Source organism: Bolinopsis microptera, chromosome 3 (assembly GCF_026151205.1).
Source record: "Bolinopsis microptera isolate Bmic1 chromosome 3, MBARI_Bmic_1.0, whole genome shotgun sequence".
NCBI classification, from domain to species: domain Eukaryota; kingdom Metazoa; phylum Ctenophora; class Tentaculata; order Lobata; family Bolinopsidae; genus Bolinopsis; species Bolinopsis microptera.
Genome location: NC_087074.1, coordinates 16,199,098 through 16,222,878, shown reverse-complemented (window position 1 = coordinate 16,222,878; position 23,781 = coordinate 16,199,098). Strand labels below are relative to the sequence as shown.

The following is a 23,781-nucleotide window of genomic DNA, read 5'->3' as shown; positions in this document are numbered from 1 at the left end:
AACAGCTTACATTTTGAGACCTACGTACTAAATAACCATCTCTTGCCAAATCACCTTCTCAAAACTCGATTTAGTCGACAACTCTTTGTGATGAAAATATTGCAGGAAGTAGTTGTGGCATGAAAAAATTGTCGTTTTATATCCTCATACCAGCTACAATATTATCGGCTGGTATATCAGATTACCTCTGTTAAAATGAGTAGTGTCCTAGTAATTTAGATCACTGTTACTGATAGTATTGGGCGAGGTATAACAGTGCACCCTGAAGGCTGAAATCATCAGCATTTCCTTCTATCACGATTAGTTCCTTAAATAATACTGTTACAAATTCATTTACCTTAATCTCACTTTTACAGCAATGGTTAGAAAGTGTACACAAAATACTTGACATGTCCGAACTTGAAAGAAGGACTGGCAAAGATCTAACAGATAATCTGCAAGTGGGATCTTTTCCTTTACTGCAGTCCCAGCAGTCACATCTGATAAGTTCTCAAGCCTCAAATTCTTTTGAAAAAGTGATTCCCCTTTTTTCTAAAAGAAAGTTCCCTAATCTCAGAGCTAGTCAATATGCATCTGTTTCCTCAGTGGAATATCACAAAGATAATCCTTCTAGATTGATTACAACACATGAAAATCCCAATATTAATGCTAAATACACTCGCATTGCAACTGACCCAAATTTCCAGTATAAAAGTATAACAGAAGTCCCAGAGCAGTACAGATCAATATTTTCACACTTCCCTCACTTCAATAAAGTTCAATCAAAAGTGTTTGATGATGTCCTATACTCTGACAATCCTATTGTACTATCTTCTCCTACAGGATCTGGAAAAACTGTTATTTTTGAATTAGCTATTGTGAGGGCACTTATTCAGACACCAACACATGAGATGTCCAAGATTAAAATTGTTTATATGGCTCCAATGAAAGCATTGTGTGCTGAACGATTATCTGATTGGAAGAAAAAATTTTCCTCATTCAACATCAAGTGCTTGGAAGTTACTGGTGATAGTGATAATGACGATTACAGTGCCATAAAATCTACAAATCTCATATTTACAACTCCTGAAAAGTGGGACAGTGTTACAAGAAAGTGGAAAGAGCATGTTTCCCAGATGGAACACATTTTGTTGTTTCTTATTGATGAAGTTCACATGGTTGGAGACAGTGAGAGAGGTTCAACAATTGAAGCTGTCATAAGCAGAATGAAATGTATAAAAGATGTAACGAAGTCTTCACTTAGGTTCATTGCAGTATCAGCTACTATTCCGAATCCTGAGGATTTTGCATCCTGGTTGAGCAGTTCTAACATGGATTCAGTTTGCTTTAAACTTGATGAAAGCTACAGGCCAGTTCCTCTTCAAAAGGTTGTTTTGTCTTTTGGGGACTGCACACCTCCAACTGCATTTAAGTTTGACTTAAATCTCAACTATAAACTCCATAATATAATCCAACAGTATAGTTCGAAATGCCCGACTATTGTATTTTGTTCAACCCGCAAGAGCGCAGCTCAAGCAGCAAGTACTCTTCAAAGTCAAAAACGATTTGTGTTCAGTGAAAATGAACGTCAGCACATCCGTGATAGTGTAGGAAATGTGGTCGACTGTAAACTAAGAGAGCTGCTTGTTTGTGGAGTAGGATACCATCATGCTGGTTTAACTCCCTCTGACAAGGGAGTTGTAGAGACTCTTTTTACAGCAGGCTATCTTCCAGTTATTTGTGCAACAAGTACCCTAGCTATGGGAGTCAACCTGCCTGCCCACCTTGTTATTGTTAAATCAACTCTTCATTATGCTGGTGGAAAATTTAAAGAATACTCTCCTGCTGATATCATGCAAATGATCGGAAGAGCTGGGCGCCCTCAGTTTGATACGTCTGCTGTTGCTGTCATTATGACGCAAAACTCCACAAAAAATCTGTATAACAACCTAGTTAGTGGCACGCAAATTATTGAAAGCAATATACATCACAATCTTACAGAGCATTTGAATTCAGAGATTGTTCTCAAAACATTAACTCATGTAAAGACTGCAACACAATGGATGACATCCCTTTTCCTTTATGTCAGGATCACTAAGAATCCAACAAGGTATGGGTTGCCACCAAACGTATCACCAAATCAGATCAAAGAATTTCTGCAAAATGCTGTTATGAATGGCATTAATAGTTTGAGAGAGCTGAATTTTATATCTTTTTCGCCTGATGGAACAATATCTCCAACTGAATCAGGTTCGCTCATGGCTCGATTTTATATAAGCTTCAACACTATGAAAACTTTTTCCCAATTAAAAGGCGACGAATCACTCAATGAATTAATAGGAATTATTGCAGCCTCCTATGAATTTTCTGATGTTCAGCTTAGGGTTCAGGAGAAAAATTCATTAAACTTATTGAATAAAAACAAAAATGGGCCAATTGTAAGATACCCATTTAAGGATAGAATAAAGACAAAAGAGATGAAGACAAGTATTCTTATTCAATCAGTTTTAGGGTGTCTCCAAATCAGTGACTTTTCATTGAACCAGGAATCAATAAGAATCTTGAAGGTTGCAGGTCGTGTTTCAAAATGCCTTCTCGAATTTCAGAGCCAAAACCCATCATTTGAGTGTTATGTCAATTGCTTACTTCTGATGAAGTGTCTAAATTGTAAGCTATGGGAGAACACAAAGTTTGTTGCCCGTCAGTTTAAAAATGTTGGTCCTATGCTTGGTAACTTACTTGCCAATACTGGGATTGTAACCTTGCAAAAGCTTGTTTCTACAGATCCTCGGGAGCTTGAAATGATAACAAACAAGAACCCTCCCTTTGGTACTAATTTGGTTGAACAAGTTTCTACTCTGCCTCAATATGACCTGTTTGTTCAACAAACTGGAGACCTTGAGGAAAACAAGGCCACTCTTCAAGTGATTATCAAACCCAAGCATGACAAAGAACCAGCATTCAATTCGCTCACATCACTAGTTATTGGAACTCCTGAAAATGTTCTGATCTATAAGCGTAAATTTAAGGACAAAAATGTATTTGAAAGTCAGTCTTTTCAATGTGAAGTGAATGTCTACCGTTCAATTCAAAGTCAAAGTGTGATATTTTGGTTGATAAGCCATTCATTTGTAGGAGGTGATATCAAAAGCAAGTTTACTCCGAAATTCATTGAGAATATCTCGTTCAAAGAGGAAAAAGAGCAGGAAACAAGTCATTCCAAAGTTTCTGTGAAAAATCGACCAAAGGCTGCAACAAATCCTTACAAGCAGCATATTAATCCGTATGCTAACAAAATAGAGTTACATACTTTGAAAATGGAACAAAAACTCAAAGATTCATCTCGCATTGTCATTGGTAAGAATACCAATCGAGAAATATCTGACCAGAAATCGCTCAAATTAGAAGACATTGTAAACTCACCAGATGAACTTTCTGATTTCGATGATTTGCCGGAAATAGATTGGAAGATAAAAGAAATAATTGAACCTCAGAATAAAAATTCTCCTGATGTTCCAATACCGTCTGTTCAATCCAAGACCATCAATCGGCTTCAAATTAATGGTAATGTGAACATGCAAGCTGTTAAGCCAATTTTGAAATCGTCCAGTTTCAATTTAGAACCTAAGACTTCTCTGTCAAGTGTAGCAATGGGTGCTGAAAATAAGAGTGGAGAATCCATTGATGTGTTGGTGCAAGAAATGGAAGATTCAGGCTATTTTGATGATTTCGAAAAAACTAAATCTTTTAATGTTGGTGTTGATGAATTGCTTGCGGAGGATTACAACAAAGCTCCGGAATATTCTAAAGTAACTGAAAACCATGGTACCCCTTATTTGCTGTCGAAATCAAACAATGTATATAATTCTAGCAGGCCAACTTGTGTATCTTTACCCATGGTTAATCTGGCTCAACAAGAATCAGCAAGTCGAGATACTCCCGAAAAACATGATCTCGATCTCAAAGTAATACGAGTTGATGAGAATGGGGATCAGTTCAGAGAATGTGGTCACAAATGTGCCGATAAGACTTCGTGTTCACATTTTTGTTGTCGATATGGTGTGAAAGTGAAGCCATCTTCCAAAAGAGCTGCATCAGCTTCTACTGATTTGCCACCTGTAAAAAAGAATAAAGTTAATGTTATAAATGGATTCTTTGATTCCAACTCCTCTCTTGCAGCTTCTTACAGATCTAAAACGGACAGTTTTAGGATAACTAAAACTAGCTCTCACACAACTGTTAGTACAACCCACGAAAACTCTGGTAATCATGGTAACAAGTTCACTGATGGAGTAAAACAGAATTATTCTCCTTGGAGCAGGTCGGGTCAAGCCTCGGCTGATAAAACTAAAACCACTGTAGAACCCTTACAAATTGTGAATAGTGGATTCCCAGGAAAATCTCGGATCACTCAAAGCATTTCACAACCGCAGGCTGTCTCCCATGCTCCTCCTTTAGTGAGAGTTGGTGACAAAAATCGTGTAGCTGATAACTCAATTAATGTGTGTCAAATAAAACAGAAATATGTGAAAACATTATGTAATTCAAAAGAAAACCCTGCTGTTGTTCAGAACTTTGAAGCCACTCAACCTCCAAAATTTCAAACGAACGTTGGATTTTATGGGAGTGATGTTTCGAGCTCAAAATCATCAAGCTTTTCATCGATTTTCGATGGAATTTTGTAATGTATAAAAAGAGTATTTAATTTCAGTCAAATTAATGTTCATTTCATTTCATATAATATTGTATGTTTATTTCATTATGTTCAAGTAAATTTCGTTTTTTGTTGAAGTAATTTTGGTGCGGTAATCTTTTGATTGTAATTTCAGTACTTTTGTAATGTCCATGATTCTCACGTTGTGAAGACATTTTTATTCTGGCTGCAGTAACGTTAATGATAATGTTTATAAATTTTTTAATAACACCTTTATTGGTTATATGTTGAAATGATTTTGTTTATTTCTGTATATTTTACAATATTTGTTGCTTTCCCAATACCATTCGTTGTCCTTCTGCTCTTCTGTTATTTCACAACTTATGTCAAAACAAAACTGAAAACATTGATATTGTCGCTTAGTAGAAGAACCAATTATCTCTAGTAGATACCTTTGATAAAAACTTTTTATATCACATTCATGTGGCAAGTTCCTAAGAAGGGAACCTCTCGTGATTAGTAATACCTCAGGCATAGCAACCTCATTGTTAACTTTCTATTTGTTGTACTCATGATTTAGTTTTACTTATAAGTCTTATTATTTTACTTTTTCGACGTAGCGTTACATGTCAGCTTCAATCATGGACGACAACGATAGCGTCATCAGCGATTTGGTAATTATATTTAATTTATTGAATTCAAATTGTAATGTAATTTAAAATAGAGCAAAATTTGAATACATATGTACATACTGAATAGAGGTCGCAATTCGCATTATATACCGTAATATTTAATCTCTAATTCCATATTCATAAAATCAATATTTCTATACAGTCGAACAATAAACTTCACAGAATAATTCTATTGATCGGTAGCAACGTTTTCTCTTTGCCCTCCAGTAACCCACAATTCACAGCAGAGTGTGATGGGCACACCCCACCCATTCAGAGAGTTACCAATATCAGCTGAGAACAGTCTTCATACCTCCTCCAGTAGTGACGGTAAGAGAGCTTACCTGGTGGTATTTTGTCAATAAATTGTTGCAGCTTCATTCGTAGATGTATATCCGAAGCTGAGCTTCATGCTTGAATACTGATTGATTTAAATCGAGATTACCATTATCTATTATTCAGCCGTGATCAGAGCTCTGCAGACGTTACAGCTGAAGATAAAGAAGCTTGAGCTAGAACGTGTCCAAGCAGAGAAGAATTTTGGTAGCCTAGAAAAGGAAGCAAATACCTACAAGGATCTTGTGAATAAAGCAAAAGGTATGTTTTATAATGGGCTATTATCTAATATCAAACTAATTAGCTAAACTTAACCCTCTCTTCGCTTGAAATGTTTCTAATCTCCTTTACAAGTTTGAAATAGAACCAGCAACTTAGCAACTTACTTCCACAGTCTCTGAATCATGGGCTTCAAAAGGAGACGAGAAGGTTATGTACCGGCTTCAACCAACCAACACATCAACACCGACTGATAAGGAAGATTATCAGCGACCAGACTCCGCTCAAGGAGACGGCTCATCAGAAGCAATTCAACCTCAGAAGTTGAGCTACAACCCTGAAACCGACCAAAACATTTCGTCTAGAAGGATTGAGTATAAATCTGACGCTGCACTTACAGATGCTAATGATGATAAAGTGGAAGCTTTGCTGACAAAAGCCAGAGCTCTGTACTGTCCTTCTAGTTCTCAACCGTACGCTACTTACGTCAGACCTACCAAGGATAAGAAATCAGGTGGGCAGAACTCGTAAATATTCCGTTCTTTTTCCTTAAAATAAAAATGAACGGTCACATAGCCAGGTCCTAGATAGTATCCACTAATCTATATACCTTTCTGTAACACATTTCCAAGTACTAACACCTTGTCCGTAGAAGTGACCAGTTCCTCTAAGAGTTCCTCTAAGAAACAACACGACAGTAAAGTGAGTATCCTAGAGAAACAGCTGGAGTACATGAGAAGACTGGTTCATAACGCTGAGCAGGAGAGGGTCAAGGCTACTGAGAGGATGTGTGCTATTGAACAGGAGAAAGAGAACCAGGTACTGTTATTTTTATAGAGTATATTGATGTTCACTAGTACTGGTTAACAGAAGTTTATTACTGACATTGCACTTTTGAAGCACATCAAGTTTCAACTTAAAACCTTTCTAAAAGTTTTAGCTTTCATTTTCTGGTTATTTTGGGCAAGGAATGAATGAGCATTTTGTATGAATGATTCTATTCCATTGACCAGGTCGGGAGATCAACAAAGGAAGAGCTGGAGAGGCAAAATAAGAAGATAGCTGAGTTGGAGATGGAATGTTACAAACTAAACACTGCTCATAATCTGGCAGAGGTTACTTCTTCTAGATAATTTTATGCAGAACAGTCAAATTACTGTTACTTTCTTTATATAAAAAGCTTGATTTAGGACTTTCTGTCGTATTAGTTTCACCTGAATATTAAGTGAAACATTACAACTGGGCTTAATCTTTCCATCTAGCATTTAAAAGGTTGTAATAGAAATATGGCGATTTCTCTCGGATAGAAAAATACTGTATTGAAGTATGTAAATTTAAAATCATAATTGAAATCTTTGCAGGGTAAGATACAAGGACTGGAGGGAAAGCTGCACAGTGAGCGACAGAATCACGAGAAATTGATGGAGCAAACTGAGCAGGTATGACAAATCTGGGAAATATTTACATCTAGAGTTAGAGTTAACCAAGTTCGGTGATTGGTTAAGTTTATTTTCTGAGTATATAATTTTCTATCGAGAAAAGTAGCATCATTAGATAGACGTACACGTTAAACTCTACACGTTCTTCAAAAATCATAAATCACAATGTATTATTCCGAAAATATTCAGCATTTTAGAAAGTAGTTCTTCATAGTTTATACTTGCAAAAATGCCTGTCTACATGCAAACTCAATTCTTGTGATAATAAAGTGCATGTGATTTTGTGCTTACGAAATAAACAAATCTCTGCATCATGTCTTTGTGTGCATCCGGGGTGTGGAATAGCTTGGTTAAACGAATTGGGAATTCTAAGATGTGTATTGTGTACTGCACTCTAATGGACGGGACCTTTGTGCTTTGGAATGTAATGGAATTTTACTGTTTATCTCTAACTAAGTATAGGAATCCCAGTTAGCGCGAGTAACAGAAGAGAACAAGAATCTGATGCTGAGTATAACTCCTTCTCTCCCTCCTTCCCCTGATCCTCCTGTAAGAGACGAAAATAAGAAGAAGAAAAAACGAAAGGTTAGCTATGTTGTTGAATTGTATTATTCACAATAAACTTGGTGTAACACTTAATGTGATTTAATAACAAAAATCAAAATACTCCTCATACAAACTGAATTAAAAATATGCCTAATCTTCAGCAATTAGCAATTATAATGCATCCATTAAATTTGATATGAAAAGAAACAGCACCTGTTTATGTTCTAAGTTCCTGCTCATACCATATAGACACAGATAACAGCATTCCCCAAATAAACACAGATAACAGTAGTGAGTAGTCCCCTAACCCTCCCCTCCTCAGAGACCGTCTAGTACCGGTAGCTCCATACCTCAGAGCTCTGCTCCCTCAATAAGGGTATCCTCAGCTCCTCCTGCCGATCTTAAGAGAACTATACCTTTCGTGTGTGGCAGATCCGCTCACCCTTCTCACTCACTTACCGCTAACGTCCAGCAGATGTAAGTAAAGTAACTGCTAAAGTTTAAATAGCTCTTGTTTTAGAAAGTTGATCTTGTTAACTTTTCTTTTGCTGACTTTTGCTTTAACCGTTAAAATTACGACTTACATGAAATTGTGGTCCTCACTTTCATGAGTTTACGAGTTCAATAATCAAAATACCGATTCACCCTATGTAAAGGTATTTTGATATGAACATTGAACACCGAATTTGAAAACCCTAGAAATTAGTGATTAGATGACAAACAAATTAAGTAGACGTCACAATATTGGATGTAAGTATAAGTTTATTATAGCAGTGATCATTTCCACACCAACCTGGTTCCCGCCCACTCAGCTTACACTCTGGTAGAACAGAGAACTGTAAGACATTATCTCCAGCACATGTCACCTCCTTATCTCCCTTTATTAGAACATGTCCAGGGGTTTTACACCTCACTTCCATCACTGTTCCTGGTTCTGCTGGTAGTGGGGGGCTCAAAACAACCCCGTCAAGTTTAGTTTCTTCCGTTTCGAAACAACCTGATGTTGTAAAAAAATTTCGTCGCAAATTATTTTAGTTATTCTTGTACCGCAATAATGCAATTGAAAGTTTGGTTGGGTATGACTGAGCGACTGTTTACCTGTTTTATGAGATGGCTTGGCTCGGTACATGTCAGATGCAGTATCTGCCGGGCTCACATTCGATCCTCTGAATACTATCTTTGCCACTGCGCGGCTCCAGTGGTTGCAACTATCCTGCTTTGACGTCGAATAGAAATAGCGGAAAAGCTCCACATCATTGCAAGAAAAAGTTAGACAAGAAGTGTCTCGTTCAATGGTCCAGATTTTAGTTTGGGTATCACATTCAGAAATATTTCCGCTAAACTCCAGAAATTTACTATTGCAGTACCCCACCTTGTACTTCAAAGGGTCAGAGAAAGCCACGTAGATGGAGCCAGCTGAATCACGTGACTTTGTGAGAAACCTGACTCTAATGAAGTCCCCACTGCCAATTAGGGAGTTTGTTTGTATTTGCAGGGGTGCTGTTTCCAAATCTATGTTTATCTCTTTTCTCCGCTCTCCGACATCTTTCCATTGCGTTTGATCTTCTGTTGAAAGATTTTTTAATTGACGAAAACATGATCTCTATCTATTTCAATTATTAGAGACAGCTTTAAATTGGTATGTTCTCTCGAAAACTATTTTAATTTAAATGTTCTGTAAATAGTATGTTGGGACTTGTATATAAACCTGTTGGTTCCTCTGCGATGTAGATGTCGACCATAACTGACAGCAAAAATACAATCTTGAACGTCATTATAGCTCTAGAAGTCTTGGCCATCTAAACGGGTGTAATTGAAACCGAGTTTGTAATTTAACTCATGATCAAGCTTATTATACATTTCACCGGCTAAAATTTTGTGACTGATTCGATTCGTACGGGTATCAAATAACATGCTTGATAATTACAATAATTGTATCCACTTTATTTTGATCAGTATACAAAGCAGAATCGAAAAAAATATCAGAATGTGATGATTAAAAGTTCGTTTTGGAATTTTAGAAAGTTAGAAACAAAAAATGTGTACTATACGAGGTTCAAATAATTTAATATATTGTAGTTCCCTAGAACCAAATTAATATCACTGATACAATTCCTATCTTCTCCACTCTACCCTCATCATTAAAATGTAATCACAATATTGAATGGCAGGTTATCAGCTCTCAAGCACGAGAACCCTGCACGGTGTGCCAGAATAAGTACAAAACAGCGTACAAAGAAAGGAGGAGGAAGTTCGGGGAAGGAGATAAAACAAGTTATAAGCGGACTCGAGGACGATTTGGGGGCCCTCACTTTGTAAGTAATCAGTAATCACGAGATTTAATGTACCCAACAATCTTATTAATAGTGTTGATGGTTGAGATCAAATAAAAGCACTAGTTTTCCAGGCAGTTGCTCTCTAATATATATACGGTAGGCATCTTTTTTCGCTCTTGTGAGTGGGTCGATCATATTTATGATAATAAATAATAATAAACAAAATGTTGTCGACGTTTCGAAAACATTTTGTGGAGACTCCCACTTCGTCCCCGACAATCAAATGTATAATATATACTCGAAAGTGCAAGTTGTCTGTAGCGATTGGAAGGTTTCCCTTGAAAAGTTTGTTAACCAGAGGTTAATAGGCCATAGGGCGGGAGCACCACAATGGCAATTATTGATAACAAAACGGAGCAAATGTTTAAATAAGAATTTCATGTATTATGTATAATATTTTAAGAAGCAATTAGTTTAGTAATTAGGGATTAGGGCACGGTTGACCTGTAGCTCCAAACTTAGTTAACTTACTGTGATGTTGCAGACAAAAGAACTCATATATCATGTTAGATATTAGTTTTTGAATATCTTGTGCCGTAATTCATTTGCTAACAAGGAAATTAACTTTTCAGTGAGCTTCAAAAGATTTCATCCGTACCAGACCCCTCCGACTCAGATACACAAAAACGACTCAGCTATATTTCTGATCAAATGGAAAAGAAAGTTTCTCATATCAAGAAACTGAAATCCTGCCTCAAAAAGGTACCCAAAAGGGTTTCATCTGAGAATTTAATTTCCTCTTTCCATATCCACAAACTCGCATTTATTAATTGAAGAAAGTTGTTGTATATTCCTTTTTAGCCTCCAATTCAATTGTAAAAACTTGTAATACTTGAAAAACACAAGCATGTTCGTCATCCCGATGACTCAAAAATAGTTTTTATGAAAGACTAAAAAGAGCTGTTTATACTATCGAAGTATTTAAAATTTTAAGATGCGATAACTCCTTGACTTAGCAAAAGGTTATTATATGAGACCATAAAATGCCTGCATCACTACAGTTGGATATTAACAGATCTGCGCTCCACAAAATTATGGTTTTATCGTGGTCATTAGAGATGCAACGCCAAATGTGAATTTTAAGATATAATTTTTAAATCGTTAGCTTTGAACAGCTTTGAACAGTCAAAGCGGGAATTAGGTCAAAGACCGACCACCGCTTAAGAGCCGGTTAAGAGCCGTTTAAGAGCCGTTTAAGAACCGCTTAAGAGCCGCTTAAGAACCGTTTAAGAACCGGCTAAGAACCGGCTAAGAACCGCTTAAGAACCGGTTAAGAACCGGTTAAGAACCGGTTAAGAGCCGGTTCTTATCCGGCTCTAGGTTGATAAGTAGATTTATAAATCTGTTTTCTATAGGCGGTTCTTAACCGGTTAAGAGCCGGTTCTTATCCGGTTCTTAACCGGTTCTTAAACGGCTCTAAGTTTATTAGTAGATTTAGAAATCTGTTTTCTATAGGCGGTTCTTAACCGGTTAAGAGCCGGTTCTTAACCGGTTCTTAAGCGGTCCTTAGACGGTTCTTAACCGGTTCTTAAACGGCTCTAAGTTGGTTCTTAGGTTGTTTAAATGCAGTTTTAGAGGCGGTTCTTCAACGGTTCTTAAGCGGTTCTTAAGCGGTCCTTGGACGGTTTTTAAGCGGCCGCTCACCGGCTCTTGACCGGCTCTAAACCGGCTCTTAACCGGTTCTTAACCGGTTCTTAAACGGTTCTTAGCCGGTTCTTGGCCGGTTCTTAAACGGTTCTTAAACGGTTCTTAAGCGGCTCTTAAGCTGTTCTTAAACGGCTCTTAAACGGCTCTTAACCGGCTCTTAAGCGGTGGTCGCTGTTTGCCCTATTAGCCGAACAGTTCTTTTTGCTCTGCTCCGAATTGACTCCATTTTAATATTAACAGCAAGGCATCGAGAGTTACTCAAGAATCGTTTTCTCGGACGACAGATTGAGCAATTTCATAAGTTTTTGTTTTCTGATCAATGACCTAAATGTTTAATTCCTCGCAGCTGGAGAACGAATCAAAAGAGCGCGTGGTCCGAGCTCAAGCTGTCCCATCCTCCCGACCTTTGTCTAATCTGTCTAACAGAGAAGTACAGATCTGTGTTAGGGGGAGCAACACTCGCGAGCTTCTTACTAAAGTTAAGAACATTCGAGATGTTCTCTCTAATAAAGATCTCCAATGGATATGAACTGTGAACTGTGTTAATTTGACTTATTCTTAGCGATTCTTTTCTTGGTTTGGTGTTGTTTCCCAGACTTACGATTGCTTTCTGATATCAGTTAATTGATTACTAGTTAGTTAATTAGTAAATTGCGATCTTATTATTGTCTTATGTTTTTAGGCCGTACAGTGCTATTATTGTAAATAATATTTATCAGACGTTTATGAAGTTGTGACAGGAGACTCAAGCATGACAATTGGTTTACAGTTTTGTTGTATGAATAAATGAAATTTAATAATGAAAACAGTATTGATATGGTTTAACAAATTTGAATGAAACTATTTTACTTTTCTCTTAACTATGTATTTCCGATTACTAGTCCCCTGCTACACGGCATGTAAACAGGGATTGGCTAGTTAGAGGCGGTCCGTGTAGGCCTTACACTGTGCTTTCAGCAATACTCATAAGATGGAAGCTGTTATATTCCCAAACTTATCACAAGTTACATCCACTTCCTTCAAATTTTTAACTTAAATTTCGTTAGCCTAACATTGATTTTGGGCTTTTATTCTGTTATGAAATGACAAATTCAATGAAAATAGAATGTCATTGATTTAGAGAATCACAGGAGAAAATAATGATCAGCGAATGCATCACCTCATATTTAGAGGTGCAAGATTGCAAGAACAAGTTGTAACCTTCTTTAACAAGGTGAGTGTAAATGATTACTAACGTTTAGAGCTTGACAGTTGACTTTTGTTCGAAGAATAATTAGGGGCGAAACATAACCAATCAAAATAGGGCAATCTGAGGCCTGTCTCTTTTTCAAACGTTTTGTTTGGACGCGAATACAAATTTTGTACAGTTCTTTAATTGTGGTAAGCGCCGTGTGTGATTGAAAACGACGCCGCGCGCACGCTTTTATAGCAAGCGCGAAATATGAACTCTCCAGAATTCATTCAAAACATTTAAATTTTCTAGGATCCCTATTATATATACGATTTATTTTATTTAATAAAATTAGATAAGAAGGGTCAATACAACGAAAAGAAAAGCAGTATATCCCCTTATTGTTGGCGGTTATACGTATGTCGTATGTAAACCGAACACAGAACAACCAGACTCTTGCATAATAAATAATGGTGCGGGGTGCCCCAGATCTTACCAGAAACTTCCGTTGTGGACATTTAATTTGTTCACAATTCAGTCAAAACTGAGAAGTTTTGATCAAGGAAACGGCAATAAAGTTTTCTTAGGTATGGGTCCTGTCTAAGGTTGACTTTTAGGGTCCTGTCTATTTAGCTTTCAGTAGCTCATTTGTGTCTTGTGCCAAGTGCTAAGTGGGTAAAAATCGTTACAACAAGAAATGAAACAACTTATTCTAGAATTATCAATAAATTATGACAAATTGCTCAATGAATGATCAAACAAAGTTAAATATACTTCTGAGAGTTCGCGAAATAAATTCAACGAGTCTGCAGAGTAAACTATTAACTATGAAATAAATCTGTGTAATGAGATTACAAAAGTCGTGTATTAATGAAATAGTCGTCTTGGCCGAATAATTATGAAGGTTCCTCGAGAAAAGTTCTCAAAAAAGCTTATCGGACATTACGTTGGTGCCAAGCTTGACTGTTTGGTTAACCGTTTGTCCGTCCACCTAATTATTACCCCCAAATAAGGTATGATACAGATAAGTTAGGAAAAATCGAGTTCATGTTATCCAGCTGGCGAATAATTGGATCATCGAAATAGGTTTGGTAGCTTCTGAGAAGCCCGGTTCGGATGTGTGGAACAAAAGAGCAGCGGTGATATTTCCGTCGTTCATCTAAACATGAGTAGAGATTTAACAATAAGCTGCACATTGTATGTCATGTATGTATGTATAGCTACATACAGCGTATATAAGTATACTTATTGGCTAATAACGTATTATTGATTAAAATCTTTTAAGTGAAGGAATGAAAGAGTCGAGCAACATAATCTAGATAAATATTTACTTTTTCAGTTAACGTTGCAGTGAAAGTTTGGACTTCAGGACATTTGACCCGCCACACAAATGGAAAGTTTCCTGAAATGAGTTAGGTCGAAATAATACGTATTCATATTGTTAAATTGATTTAATCAATGTGATTGAATTGTCAGAAATCTAAAGTTTGTCATTCCTGTTCAAAGTTTGTCCTACATTAGCTGGCCTGCAATTCGGCCGTGTTACATTTATTTGCACGGAAATTAAACAACTTACATGATTTGGGTTACTTAGTAACTAAGTAACTTAGATGTGGAACTTCTGGACTGTGTATTTACCAGTTCTCCGATGATTTAAGTTTATGTTCTGATAGCAAAAAGATTACTTAGGGATATCTAAGTTACATTAAATATCTTTCAAGAATATTCAATAATTCTGTGGGAAGAGTGAAGAGAGGAAGGGAGAAAAGGGAGAGTGCAGAATCAGCCGGGCTTCACGCGCGAAAAAGGAAATGCTACGTGTATCAAGTGCAAAGGCGCTGGAAGGTTTTCAAACCTGTTCGAAGTTCGAACTGAATGATCATTTATCATCACCCTAACCCTAACCCTAACCCTAACCCTAACCCTAACCCTAACCCTAACCCTAACCCTAACCCTAACCCTAACCCTAACTATCCTGGCACGTATAGTATTTTGCTAAGTTGTTTAAAATTTATCTCACCATTTTCGAACGTATTTCTAGGGCATTGTTGAGTGTTACATTCCTTGGATTCCTCAGCTTCTCCAAGTCCAACACATTCACTTCCACCATTGACTGGTGTGGGGTCAGAGCAGGTTCTGCTCCGAGTCTGTTCTCCTCCTCCACAGATCTCCGAGCAGACTGTCCAAACACCGTAATCACTCCAGCCTCCATCAACTAGGTTACCTGTAAATCAGCGGACCTTAATCTTAAGAATATTTTGTATTACTCAGCTTTGGATTTTACTCAAGTTAAAAACAGAAAACCAGCTAGGTCTATAAATTTAAGGCCGATATTATAAAGCAAAACTTTTCTAATGTTTGCGATAAATGCAAATGTTAGAAAGCCACAAAAACTGTAAGCTGAACATGAAAGATCAAAATCATACTGTGAAATTATTAGCAGTTTCGAAACTAAGAAACATTGTTTTGAAACTAAGAAACAATTGCTCAATTCTGATAATCGACTTTTACCTTGACATTCTTGGGTGTTACATTCCTTGGATTCCTCAGCTTCTCCAACACATTCACTTCCACCATTGACTGGTGTGGGGTCAGAGCAGGTTCTGCTCCGAGTCTGTTCTCCTCCTCCACAGATCTCCGAGCAGACTGTCCAAACACCGTAATCACTCCAGCCTCCATTAACTAGGTTACCTGTAAATCAGCGGACCTTAATCTTACGAATATTTTGTATTACTCAGCTTTGGATTTTACTCAAGTTAAAAACAGAAAACCAGCTAGGTCTATAAATTTAAGGCCGATATTATAAAGCAAAACTTTTCTAATGTTTGCGATAAATGCGAATGTTAGAAAGCCACAAAACCTGTAAGTTGAACATGAAAGATCAAAATCATACTGTGAAATTATTAGCAGTTTTGAAACTAAGAAACGTTGCTCAATTCTGATTATCGACTTTTACCTTGACATTGTTGGGTGTTGCATTCCTTGGATTCCTCAGCTTCTCCAACACATTCACTTCCACCATTGACTGGTGTGGGGTTAGAGCAGGTTCTGCCCCGAGTCTGTTGTCCTCCTCCACAGATCTTCGAGCAGACTGTCCAAACACCGTAATCACTCCAGCCTCCATCAACTAGGTTACCTGTAAATCAGCGGACCTTAATCTTACGAATATTTTGTATTACTCAGCTTTGGATTTTACTCAAGTTAAAAACAGAAAACCAGCTAGGTCTAATAATTTAAGGCCGATATTATAAAGCAAAACATTTCTAATGTTTGCGATAAATGCAAATGTTAGAAAGCCACAAAAACTCTAAGCTGAACATGAAAGATCAAAATCATACTGTGAAATTATTAGCAGTTTTGAAACTAAGAAACATTGTTTTGAAACTAAGAAACAATTGCTCAATTCTGATAATCGACTTTTACCTTGACATTCTTGGGTGTTGCATTCCTTGGATTCCTCAGCTTCTCCGACACAGTCACTTCCACCATTGACTGGTGTGGGGTTAGAGCAGGTTCTGCCCCGAGTCTGTTGTCCTCCTCCACAGATCTCCGAGCAGACTGTCCAAACACCGTAATCACTCCAGCCTCCATTAACTAGGTTACCTGTAAATCAGCGGACCTTAATCTTAAGAATATTTTGTATTACTCAGCTTTGGATTTTACTCAAGTTAAAAACAGAAAACCAGCTAGGTCTATAAATTTAAGGCCGATATTATAAAGCAAAACTTTTCTAATGTTTGCGATAAATGCAAATGTTAGAAAGCCACAAAACCTGTAAGCTGAACATGAAAGATCAAAATCATACTGTGAAATTATTAGCAGTTTTGAAACTAAGAAACATTGTTTTGAAACTAAGAAACAATTGCTCAATTCTGATAATCGACTTTTACCTTGACATTCTTGGGTGTTACATTCCTTGGATTCCTCAGCTTCTCCAACACATTCACTTCCACCATTGACTGGTGTGGGATTAGAGCAGGTTCTGCTCCGAGTCTGTTGTCCTCCTCCACAGATCTCCGAGCAGACTGTCCAAACACCGTAATCACTCCAGCCTCCATTAACTAGGTTACCTGTAAATCAGCGGACCTTAATCTTACGAATATTTTGTATTACTCAGCTTTGGATTTTACTCAAGTTAAAAACAGAAAACCAGCTAGGTCTATAAATTTAAGGCCGATATTATAAAGCAAAACTTTTCTAATGTTTGCGATAAATGCAAATGTTAGAAAGCCACAAAAACTGTAAGCTGAACATGAAAGATCAAAATCATACTGTGAAATTATTAGCAGTTTTGAAACTAAGAAACATTGTTTTGAAACTAAGAAACAATTGCTCAATTCTGATAATCGACTTTTACCTTGACATTCTTGGGTGTTACATTCCTTGGATTCCTCAGCTTCTCCAACACATTCACTTCCACCATTGACTGGTGTGGGGTTAGAGCAGGTTCTGCTCCGAGTCTGTTGTCCTCCTCCACAGATCTCCGAGCAGACTGTCCAAACACCGTAATCACTCCAGCCTCCATCAACAAGATCACCTGTATGATATATATCCTAATTCATCAGGATGGTCTTCCATCTTAAAACAGAAAATGTAAGGCCGATATCAATACAATTGCAATTTTGATATTTGCAAAACAGAACATAAAACAAATCACGTAAATATTGGATGGTCATAATATGTCCTAATTATACTGTAGAAATTGCTAGTAATTTTAAAAACTAAGAAACATTGCTCAATTCTAATTATCGACTTTTACCTTGACATTGTTGGGTGTTACATTCTTGGATTCCTCAGCTTCTCCAACACATTCACTTCCACCATTGGCTGGTGTAGGGTTAGAGCAGGTTCTGATCCGAGTCTGTTGTCCTCCTCCACAGATCTCCGAGCAGACACCCCACGCACCCCATTCGCTCCAGCCTCCATCAACTGAAATTACGATACAATTTTTCAGATATTCTGTTATAACACGTTATTATTAATAGTTCTTTTAGATTTACTTTTTATCAAAAATATCCTACATAAATCGATTGGAAATTCAACTCTAAACTCACATCGTGATATTATCAACCCTTGATGAGTAGATGGTTTTAAGTTTAAATCATGAGATGATAAGTTAGACGTACCATAAGTATGGAGGTTAACAATAACAGACTTTGTATCTGATGTTGGATGGTTTACAGATGACACGGTGCAAGTATATTCTTTATCGGTATTCACAGCTGATGCTGCAATACTCAAGGTTCCTATCTGCTGTTCCGTTCTGCTGGACGAATCAAACTGGCCGGCCGAAGAGACAAAATCACCGTCTGTTTCATCATATCCGGACCAAGCGATCTTCATCTGCGCAGAAATTCCTTTAACCGTGCAAGATATTGTCGAGGCTGTCAGGAGAAGAACTTTTTTATGTCCTGCTACCATTTCTGAAATTATTTTGTGCATGTGCAATGTGCATGTATTTTAATTATAGTTATATACATACTATCGAAAATAAAAAATATATATACAGTTGTTGGGTATACCTATTTGTTCACGTGCATATTTGCCTTATCTAAACATTACAGAGCCCGCCTTTTGACAACTCCCTACCGATTTATAATATAGATTATGCCTTGAAATATCTATAAAAATTGTTTTTATATTTATAAATCTTTGTTAAGAGTTATTAAAATAGTTTCAACTTACCAAGATCGCCGCCATAAACGCCCACTTCCACCAACTGCACCTGAGTTCCGGAATCTGCCTTCATTACGATCTGTTTCCCCATGGCTCCTAGTTCATCATAACGATATGAAGCTTTTCCGCTAACATATTTGACTGTACCAATCAGGGTCGTTCCTATGTTTACAGTTAGTTTGCTTATCCTTATCGAGTATCTATCTAGGCGGTTCCATATCCATATCGCGTCGATGTAATAGACCTTCGTAAATGTTAATTTCCACCAAGCGCCGGATTTGCTCTTCGTAAGACTTATTGAATTGCTGAAGCGAATATTAACTATAGACTGTCTGTAGACGAACTTCATGGCGATCAGAAGAAAACAATATTTTGGGCATACAATTTTAGTTGGAACTATTTAAGTAATTATCTGAAATCTAAAAATACTTGGTTAATGGTTACCTTGTAGACTTTTTCCAATTAGGGTGTTTATTTCCATCTATTGCCTTGGGTGCTTTTCCAAATTTTTTTCCATCTGCATCAGCAAAGTCATCCTTTTGAGTGGCTGTTCCCTTACTATGGGCTATGTTCGAGTAACCTGGGGAAAGGATTTGTTACGCTGTTATTCAAACATTAGCATTGAGCTGCACCGCACTGCATAAAATATGATAGCAGTTCACCACAAAACACCTCCAGTTGACCAATCCCTAGGTTTTCTGTGTCACAAATTTGACAAAAAATCATTGCAAAAAAATAGCTGTCCCTTCTCGTTCATTCACCTTGCATGGTTGGAACTAACAAGATGAGAAGAAAAAACAAAACTATTTCACGTCTCATTTCGATTTATATCCAAGTTTAAACCATCAAGACTTTATCGTTAAACGATCCAGATTCCAGATTCACCGCGTGACAAAGTCGATGCAAACAAAATAATAAAGAGAGTTTATTTCTCGTGGTTTCTTATAACCCCAGTAACTTCGTCCACGTCCTGAATCAGTAGCCTACTACTACTATACTGCCAATTGTCTTGTCGTCCTCTGACGGTATCAATGACTAACTAGCAACTAGTAACTACTACTAGACTTGAGCTACTCACATGCATATTGCACAGTGCACACTAATGTTATTGATACGATTCGAGTTCTCGACTCAGCATATTGGCTTTTAGAGTTGTAAATCATTCGCATCTACAATCTACATAAACGGGAGCCGGCTGACTATTTCTTTTTATAAGGGTTGCTGTGCTAAATGTTCAATCTTTACAATACCTTTCTCACCGCTGACTAACGATTAAACCGTGGCAAATAGTGAGTATTTTGATAAACCATCGTTACTAACGATGATCGTTAGTTTGACTATCCAGCAACGCCTTGGAGCAAGCCTTTGGCCCTACCTTCAAAGTTTTGGGTATTTTCACACTATCTCGATTATATTCCCGGTATTAAAAATCGTGACGATTATATAGTTAGACTCGCAGTTCATAGAAATCCGGCACTAAAGACTGCAAACTGGTAGAAAGTGTGGTAGAAGACAGGATTGGTTTGAAATATAGATAAAGTTGCAGTATCCGTATATGTATATTTTATGTTTGGGGGCCATATTAATGATAATCGAATAAGCAAGTGAAACAAGGAAGTTAGGAGTAAGGGCAAATTTTCGGCGTCAACGCCATCTTCAGGCTCAAATTATTTGTTATATAGTAGTGTTGAAAGTATTAATACTTTTTTTTACTTTTTTAATACTTTCAACACTACTATATAACAAATAATTTGAGCCTGAAGATGGCGTTGACGCCGAAAATTTGCCCTTACTCCTAACTTCCTTGTTTCACTTGTCCTTGTCTCCGGATAATATCCAGATATCAGTATTTCAATCATGAGACTAATAAACAGCGAACTACTCCGTTATTTGATATCGAATAAGCAAGTTTACCGAAGCTTGTCAGTCCTGTTGAATTAATGATTTCCTGGACTAGGTTTCCCTCAAATCAGTGTCCACCATTTTTGTGGAAATTTAACAACTCACGTGATATGAGCCGAAACATCTGGACTGTGTTCTTGCTGCAGTTCTAAAGTAATTCAAGTGTCTGTTCTGATAGCAAGAAGATTGTTCAAGAATATCTAAGTTAAATTTAATCTCTTTCAAGATTGGAATATGATTCTTCGGGAAAGGTAGAGGAAGGTATAGTCAGTGGGGGCGCTGGGAGGGTTTTTTAAACCTATTTCGATGTAAAAGATCAAAAGTTCAATTTACCAAATTTCCTGGCACGTATAATATTTTGCTAAGTTGTTTAAAATTTATCTCACCATTTTCGAACGTATTTCTAGGGCATTGTTGAGTGTTACATTCCTTGGATTCCTCAGCTTTTCCAACACATTCACTTCCGCCATTGGCTGGTGTGGGGTCAGAGCAGGTTCTGCTCCGAGTCTGTTGTCCTCCTCCACAGATCTCCGAGCAGACACCCCACGCACCCCATTCGCTCCAACCTCCATCAACTGAAAATGCGAATGTTAGAAAGCCACAAAAACTGTAAGCTGAACATGAAAGATCAAAATTGTACTGTGAAATTATCAGCAGTTTTGAAATTAAGAAACATTGTTCAATTCTGATTATCGACTTTTACCTTGACATTCTTGGGTGTTGCATTCCTTGCATTCCTCAGCTTCTCCAACACATTCACTTCCACCATTGACTGGTGTGGGGTCAGAGCAGGTTCTGCTCCGAGTCTGTTGTCCTCCTCCGCAGATCTCCGAGCAGACACCCCACACACCCCAATCGCTCCAACCTCCATCAACTGAAAATGCGATTAAATTTGTCAGATATTCTGTTATAACACGTTACCCCCCAGTTCCATAGCCGGATATTATGCCAAATTATTAGACGGAGGTCCATTTCCCGTAGATCATCTCCGGAGATGATCCTCCGGCTACGTCTACTGTATTAGACGGAGATGAAGCTCTCCGGGAATTTCTCGGAGATTAATTCCCGGAGACCAACGCGCGCGGGCGAATTAGCTGTCTTTCCGAAAAGGTATAACAAATTTGGTACTGTGAAAATTCTCACAGTCTCTAGAAAACAATGGTACAAAAAATTTTAAAATCCGAGCAAGTTTATTTTTAATTTTTATCGTGCACCTCCTAGTAGATGGTCTCCGGATAAGGTTATGGAACTGCAAACCGGAGAAATATCCGGAGAAAAATCAGTAGACGATCTCCGTCTAATAATTTGGCATAATATCCGTCTATGGAACTGGGGGATAACTACAGGGTGTTTCGAGACTCGTGTCCAAATTTAAAATTTTAATTTTTAATTTTATGAAGGAGCAAAATTAGATGCAATCAGTTTTAAAATGCTGGTTATACCTTACATTTTAGTTATCTCTCACAAATTCGTTTCAAAACTCATCTTTTCGCAAATTTGTATCCTTTCGAAATTTTCTTCGAAAAAATGTCAAAATCTGGCATATCAGACGAAATGAGAGTAGACATGGTCAAGCTTTTCTATGTCAACGGAAGTAGTTGGACTGCTGCTAGGAGGGCACTTTCAAAGAAATACGGTAATGCAGGCAGGAAAATTCATCTTAGGACTATTCAGCGACAAGTGACGAAATTTGAGAGAGAATTGACTCTCAGAAGGAAACCAACAGGTGGGGGTGCAAAAACGGCAGTTAATGAGAAAAACATCAAAAAAGTCGACCAAATCCTTGACAAAAGCCCTCGACGTTCTGTAAGGAACATCGCTAAGAGAACTAAGCTATCTACCACAACCGTTTGGAGGATCTTGAGAAAGGAGTTGGGCAAATACCCATACAAAATTCAGATGTTGCAAGAACAGACGGCAGCCAACAAGCAGCAAAGAGTGGACTTTGCCAAGCAATTTGCTAGCAAAATTGAGTCTGATCAAAACTTTTTGAAGAACCTTATTGTCTCCGATGAAGCTCACTTCCAACTATCAGGGTGGGTTAATACTCAGAATGCCCGAATCTGGTCAGATAAGCAACCCTATGCCACCGTGGAAGGTCCAAAAACCAGAGAAAAGGTGACTGTTTGGATGGGCCTCAGTTACCATGGTGTCTTCGGACCCCACTTTTTCGAGAATGAAGAAGAGAAGGCAGAGACGATAAGGACAGCAAATTACATTGCTATGTTGCGTGGAAAAGTTATACCAGTACTTAAAAGGAAAAAAATACTTGATTCCTGTATATTCCAACAAGACGGGGCCCCTCCACACTGTTCGCACGAAAGTTTGGCTTGGCTGAAGGAGCATTTTGGGGAAAGACTGATATCGAGGAAAGCTGAGTTCAGCTGGCCTCCCTACAGCCCTGACCTGAATCCGGCCGATTTCTTTTTGTGGGGCTATCTGAAAGAACGTGTCTATTCAGACCCAGTCCCACAAACAGTAGATGAGCTAAAAAACAATATCAGAAGGGAGGCTAAAAAGTTAAAAATTGACATGGTAAAACGTGCAATAGACAATATGCTTCCGAGGGTTCAAAACCTTTTATGCAGAAAGGGGGCTTGGTTCGAAAAATTGTTAAAATATTAGATTTATTTTTGTTATGTATTTTGAAATGTAATAATTTGTCTACAATTTAAAACAAAAATTAGACCGTTTGTCTCATTTTTTAGATTTTGAGAGCCATTCAAAATTTGGACACGAGTCTTGCAACACCCTGTATTAATCGGTAATCGTACTGTAGTGCGACACGTACTCTAGTGCGACACGTACTCTAGTGCGAAGTCCGACAAAAACACCCTCTGTCGCACTAGGGTAAGTGTCGCACTACGATCCAGGTAGCGTACTCTACTGCGACAAAATATCCTGACTTATTTCCAAGTTCAGGTCACATCCTATCCTTCTTATGGACCATTAAGTGATTCGTCGGGTCGGTTCACGTCACTTATTTCGAAGTGATCTTGCGAATACGATTCGTCGGTTCACATTACGTGTTTCGAAGTGATCCACTGATCACAATTCCTTTCCTTCGGGTCAGTTCAAGCCACGTATGCAGTGTGTGATCCACCGGGTAACTCGTAAGCAGCATATGATCCTCATTCCTATCACACGCATCGTATGAAGGTATATCTCCGATTTGGATAACAAGTGCATATGCTTGGGCCATATA

The 23,781-nt window shown here is 37.7% G+C and overlaps 4 protein-coding genes across 10 annotated transcripts in view; 3 read left to right on the top strand and 1 right to left on the bottom strand.

Moving 5' to 3' along the window:
* Positions 1 to 20,364, bottom strand: part of LOC134812703 (rho GTPase-activating protein 20-like) — an 81,922-nt gene extending 61,558 nt beyond the window's left edge. For all 4 annotated transcript variants that reach the window (XM_063820228.1, XM_063820230.1, XM_063820227.1 and 1 more), the window contains exon 1: positions 20,338 to 20,364. The gene's annotated coding sequence lies outside the window, so the exon portion shown is untranslated. The remainder of the gene's footprint in view (positions 1 to 20,337) is intronic.
* On the top strand, positions 352 to 4,888 carry LOC134812962 (probable ATP-dependent DNA helicase HFM1). Its single transcript, XM_063820593.1, has one exon. It carries the CDS (start codon positions 390 to 392, stop codon positions 4,662 to 4,664), a length of 4,275 nt encoding a protein of 1,424 aa, XP_063676663.1. The 5' UTR covers positions 352 to 389; the 3' UTR covers positions 4,665 to 4,888.
* Positions 5,258 to 13,066, top strand: LOC134812199 (centrosomal protein cep57l1-like). 4 transcript variants are annotated; one of them, XM_063819445.1, is made up of 12 exons: positions 5,258 to 5,307; positions 5,550 to 5,634; positions 5,767 to 5,901; positions 6,035 to 6,373; positions 6,512 to 6,678; positions 6,873 to 6,974; positions 7,221 to 7,298; positions 7,770 to 7,883; positions 8,167 to 8,321; positions 10,016 to 10,159; positions 10,753 to 10,882; positions 12,174 to 13,066. In XM_063819445.1, exons 1-12 carry the CDS (start codon positions 5,260 to 5,262, stop codon positions 12,354 to 12,356), a joined length of 1,680 nt encoding a protein of 559 aa, XP_063675515.1. In that variant the 5' UTR covers positions 5,258 to 5,259; the 3' UTR covers positions 12,357 to 13,066. The 4 variants fall into 4 exon arrangements, with proteins under 4 accessions (XP_063675515.1, XP_063675514.1, XP_063675512.1 ...); XM_063819444.1 differs by having other exon boundaries at positions 7,761 to 7,883; positions 12,174 to 12,664; XM_063819442.1 differs by having other exon boundaries at positions 5,553 to 5,634; positions 12,174 to 12,660.
* A 35-nt stretch (positions 20,365 to 20,399) lies between the features above and the next one.
* Positions 20,400 to 23,781, top strand: part of LOC134813051 (cystatin-B-like) — a 73,567-nt gene continuing 70,185 nt past the window's right edge. Inside the window, exon 1 of the mRNA XM_063820729.1 lies at positions 20,400 to 20,430. The gene's annotated coding sequence lies outside the window, so the exon portion shown is untranslated. The remainder of the gene's footprint in view (positions 20,431 to 23,781) is intronic.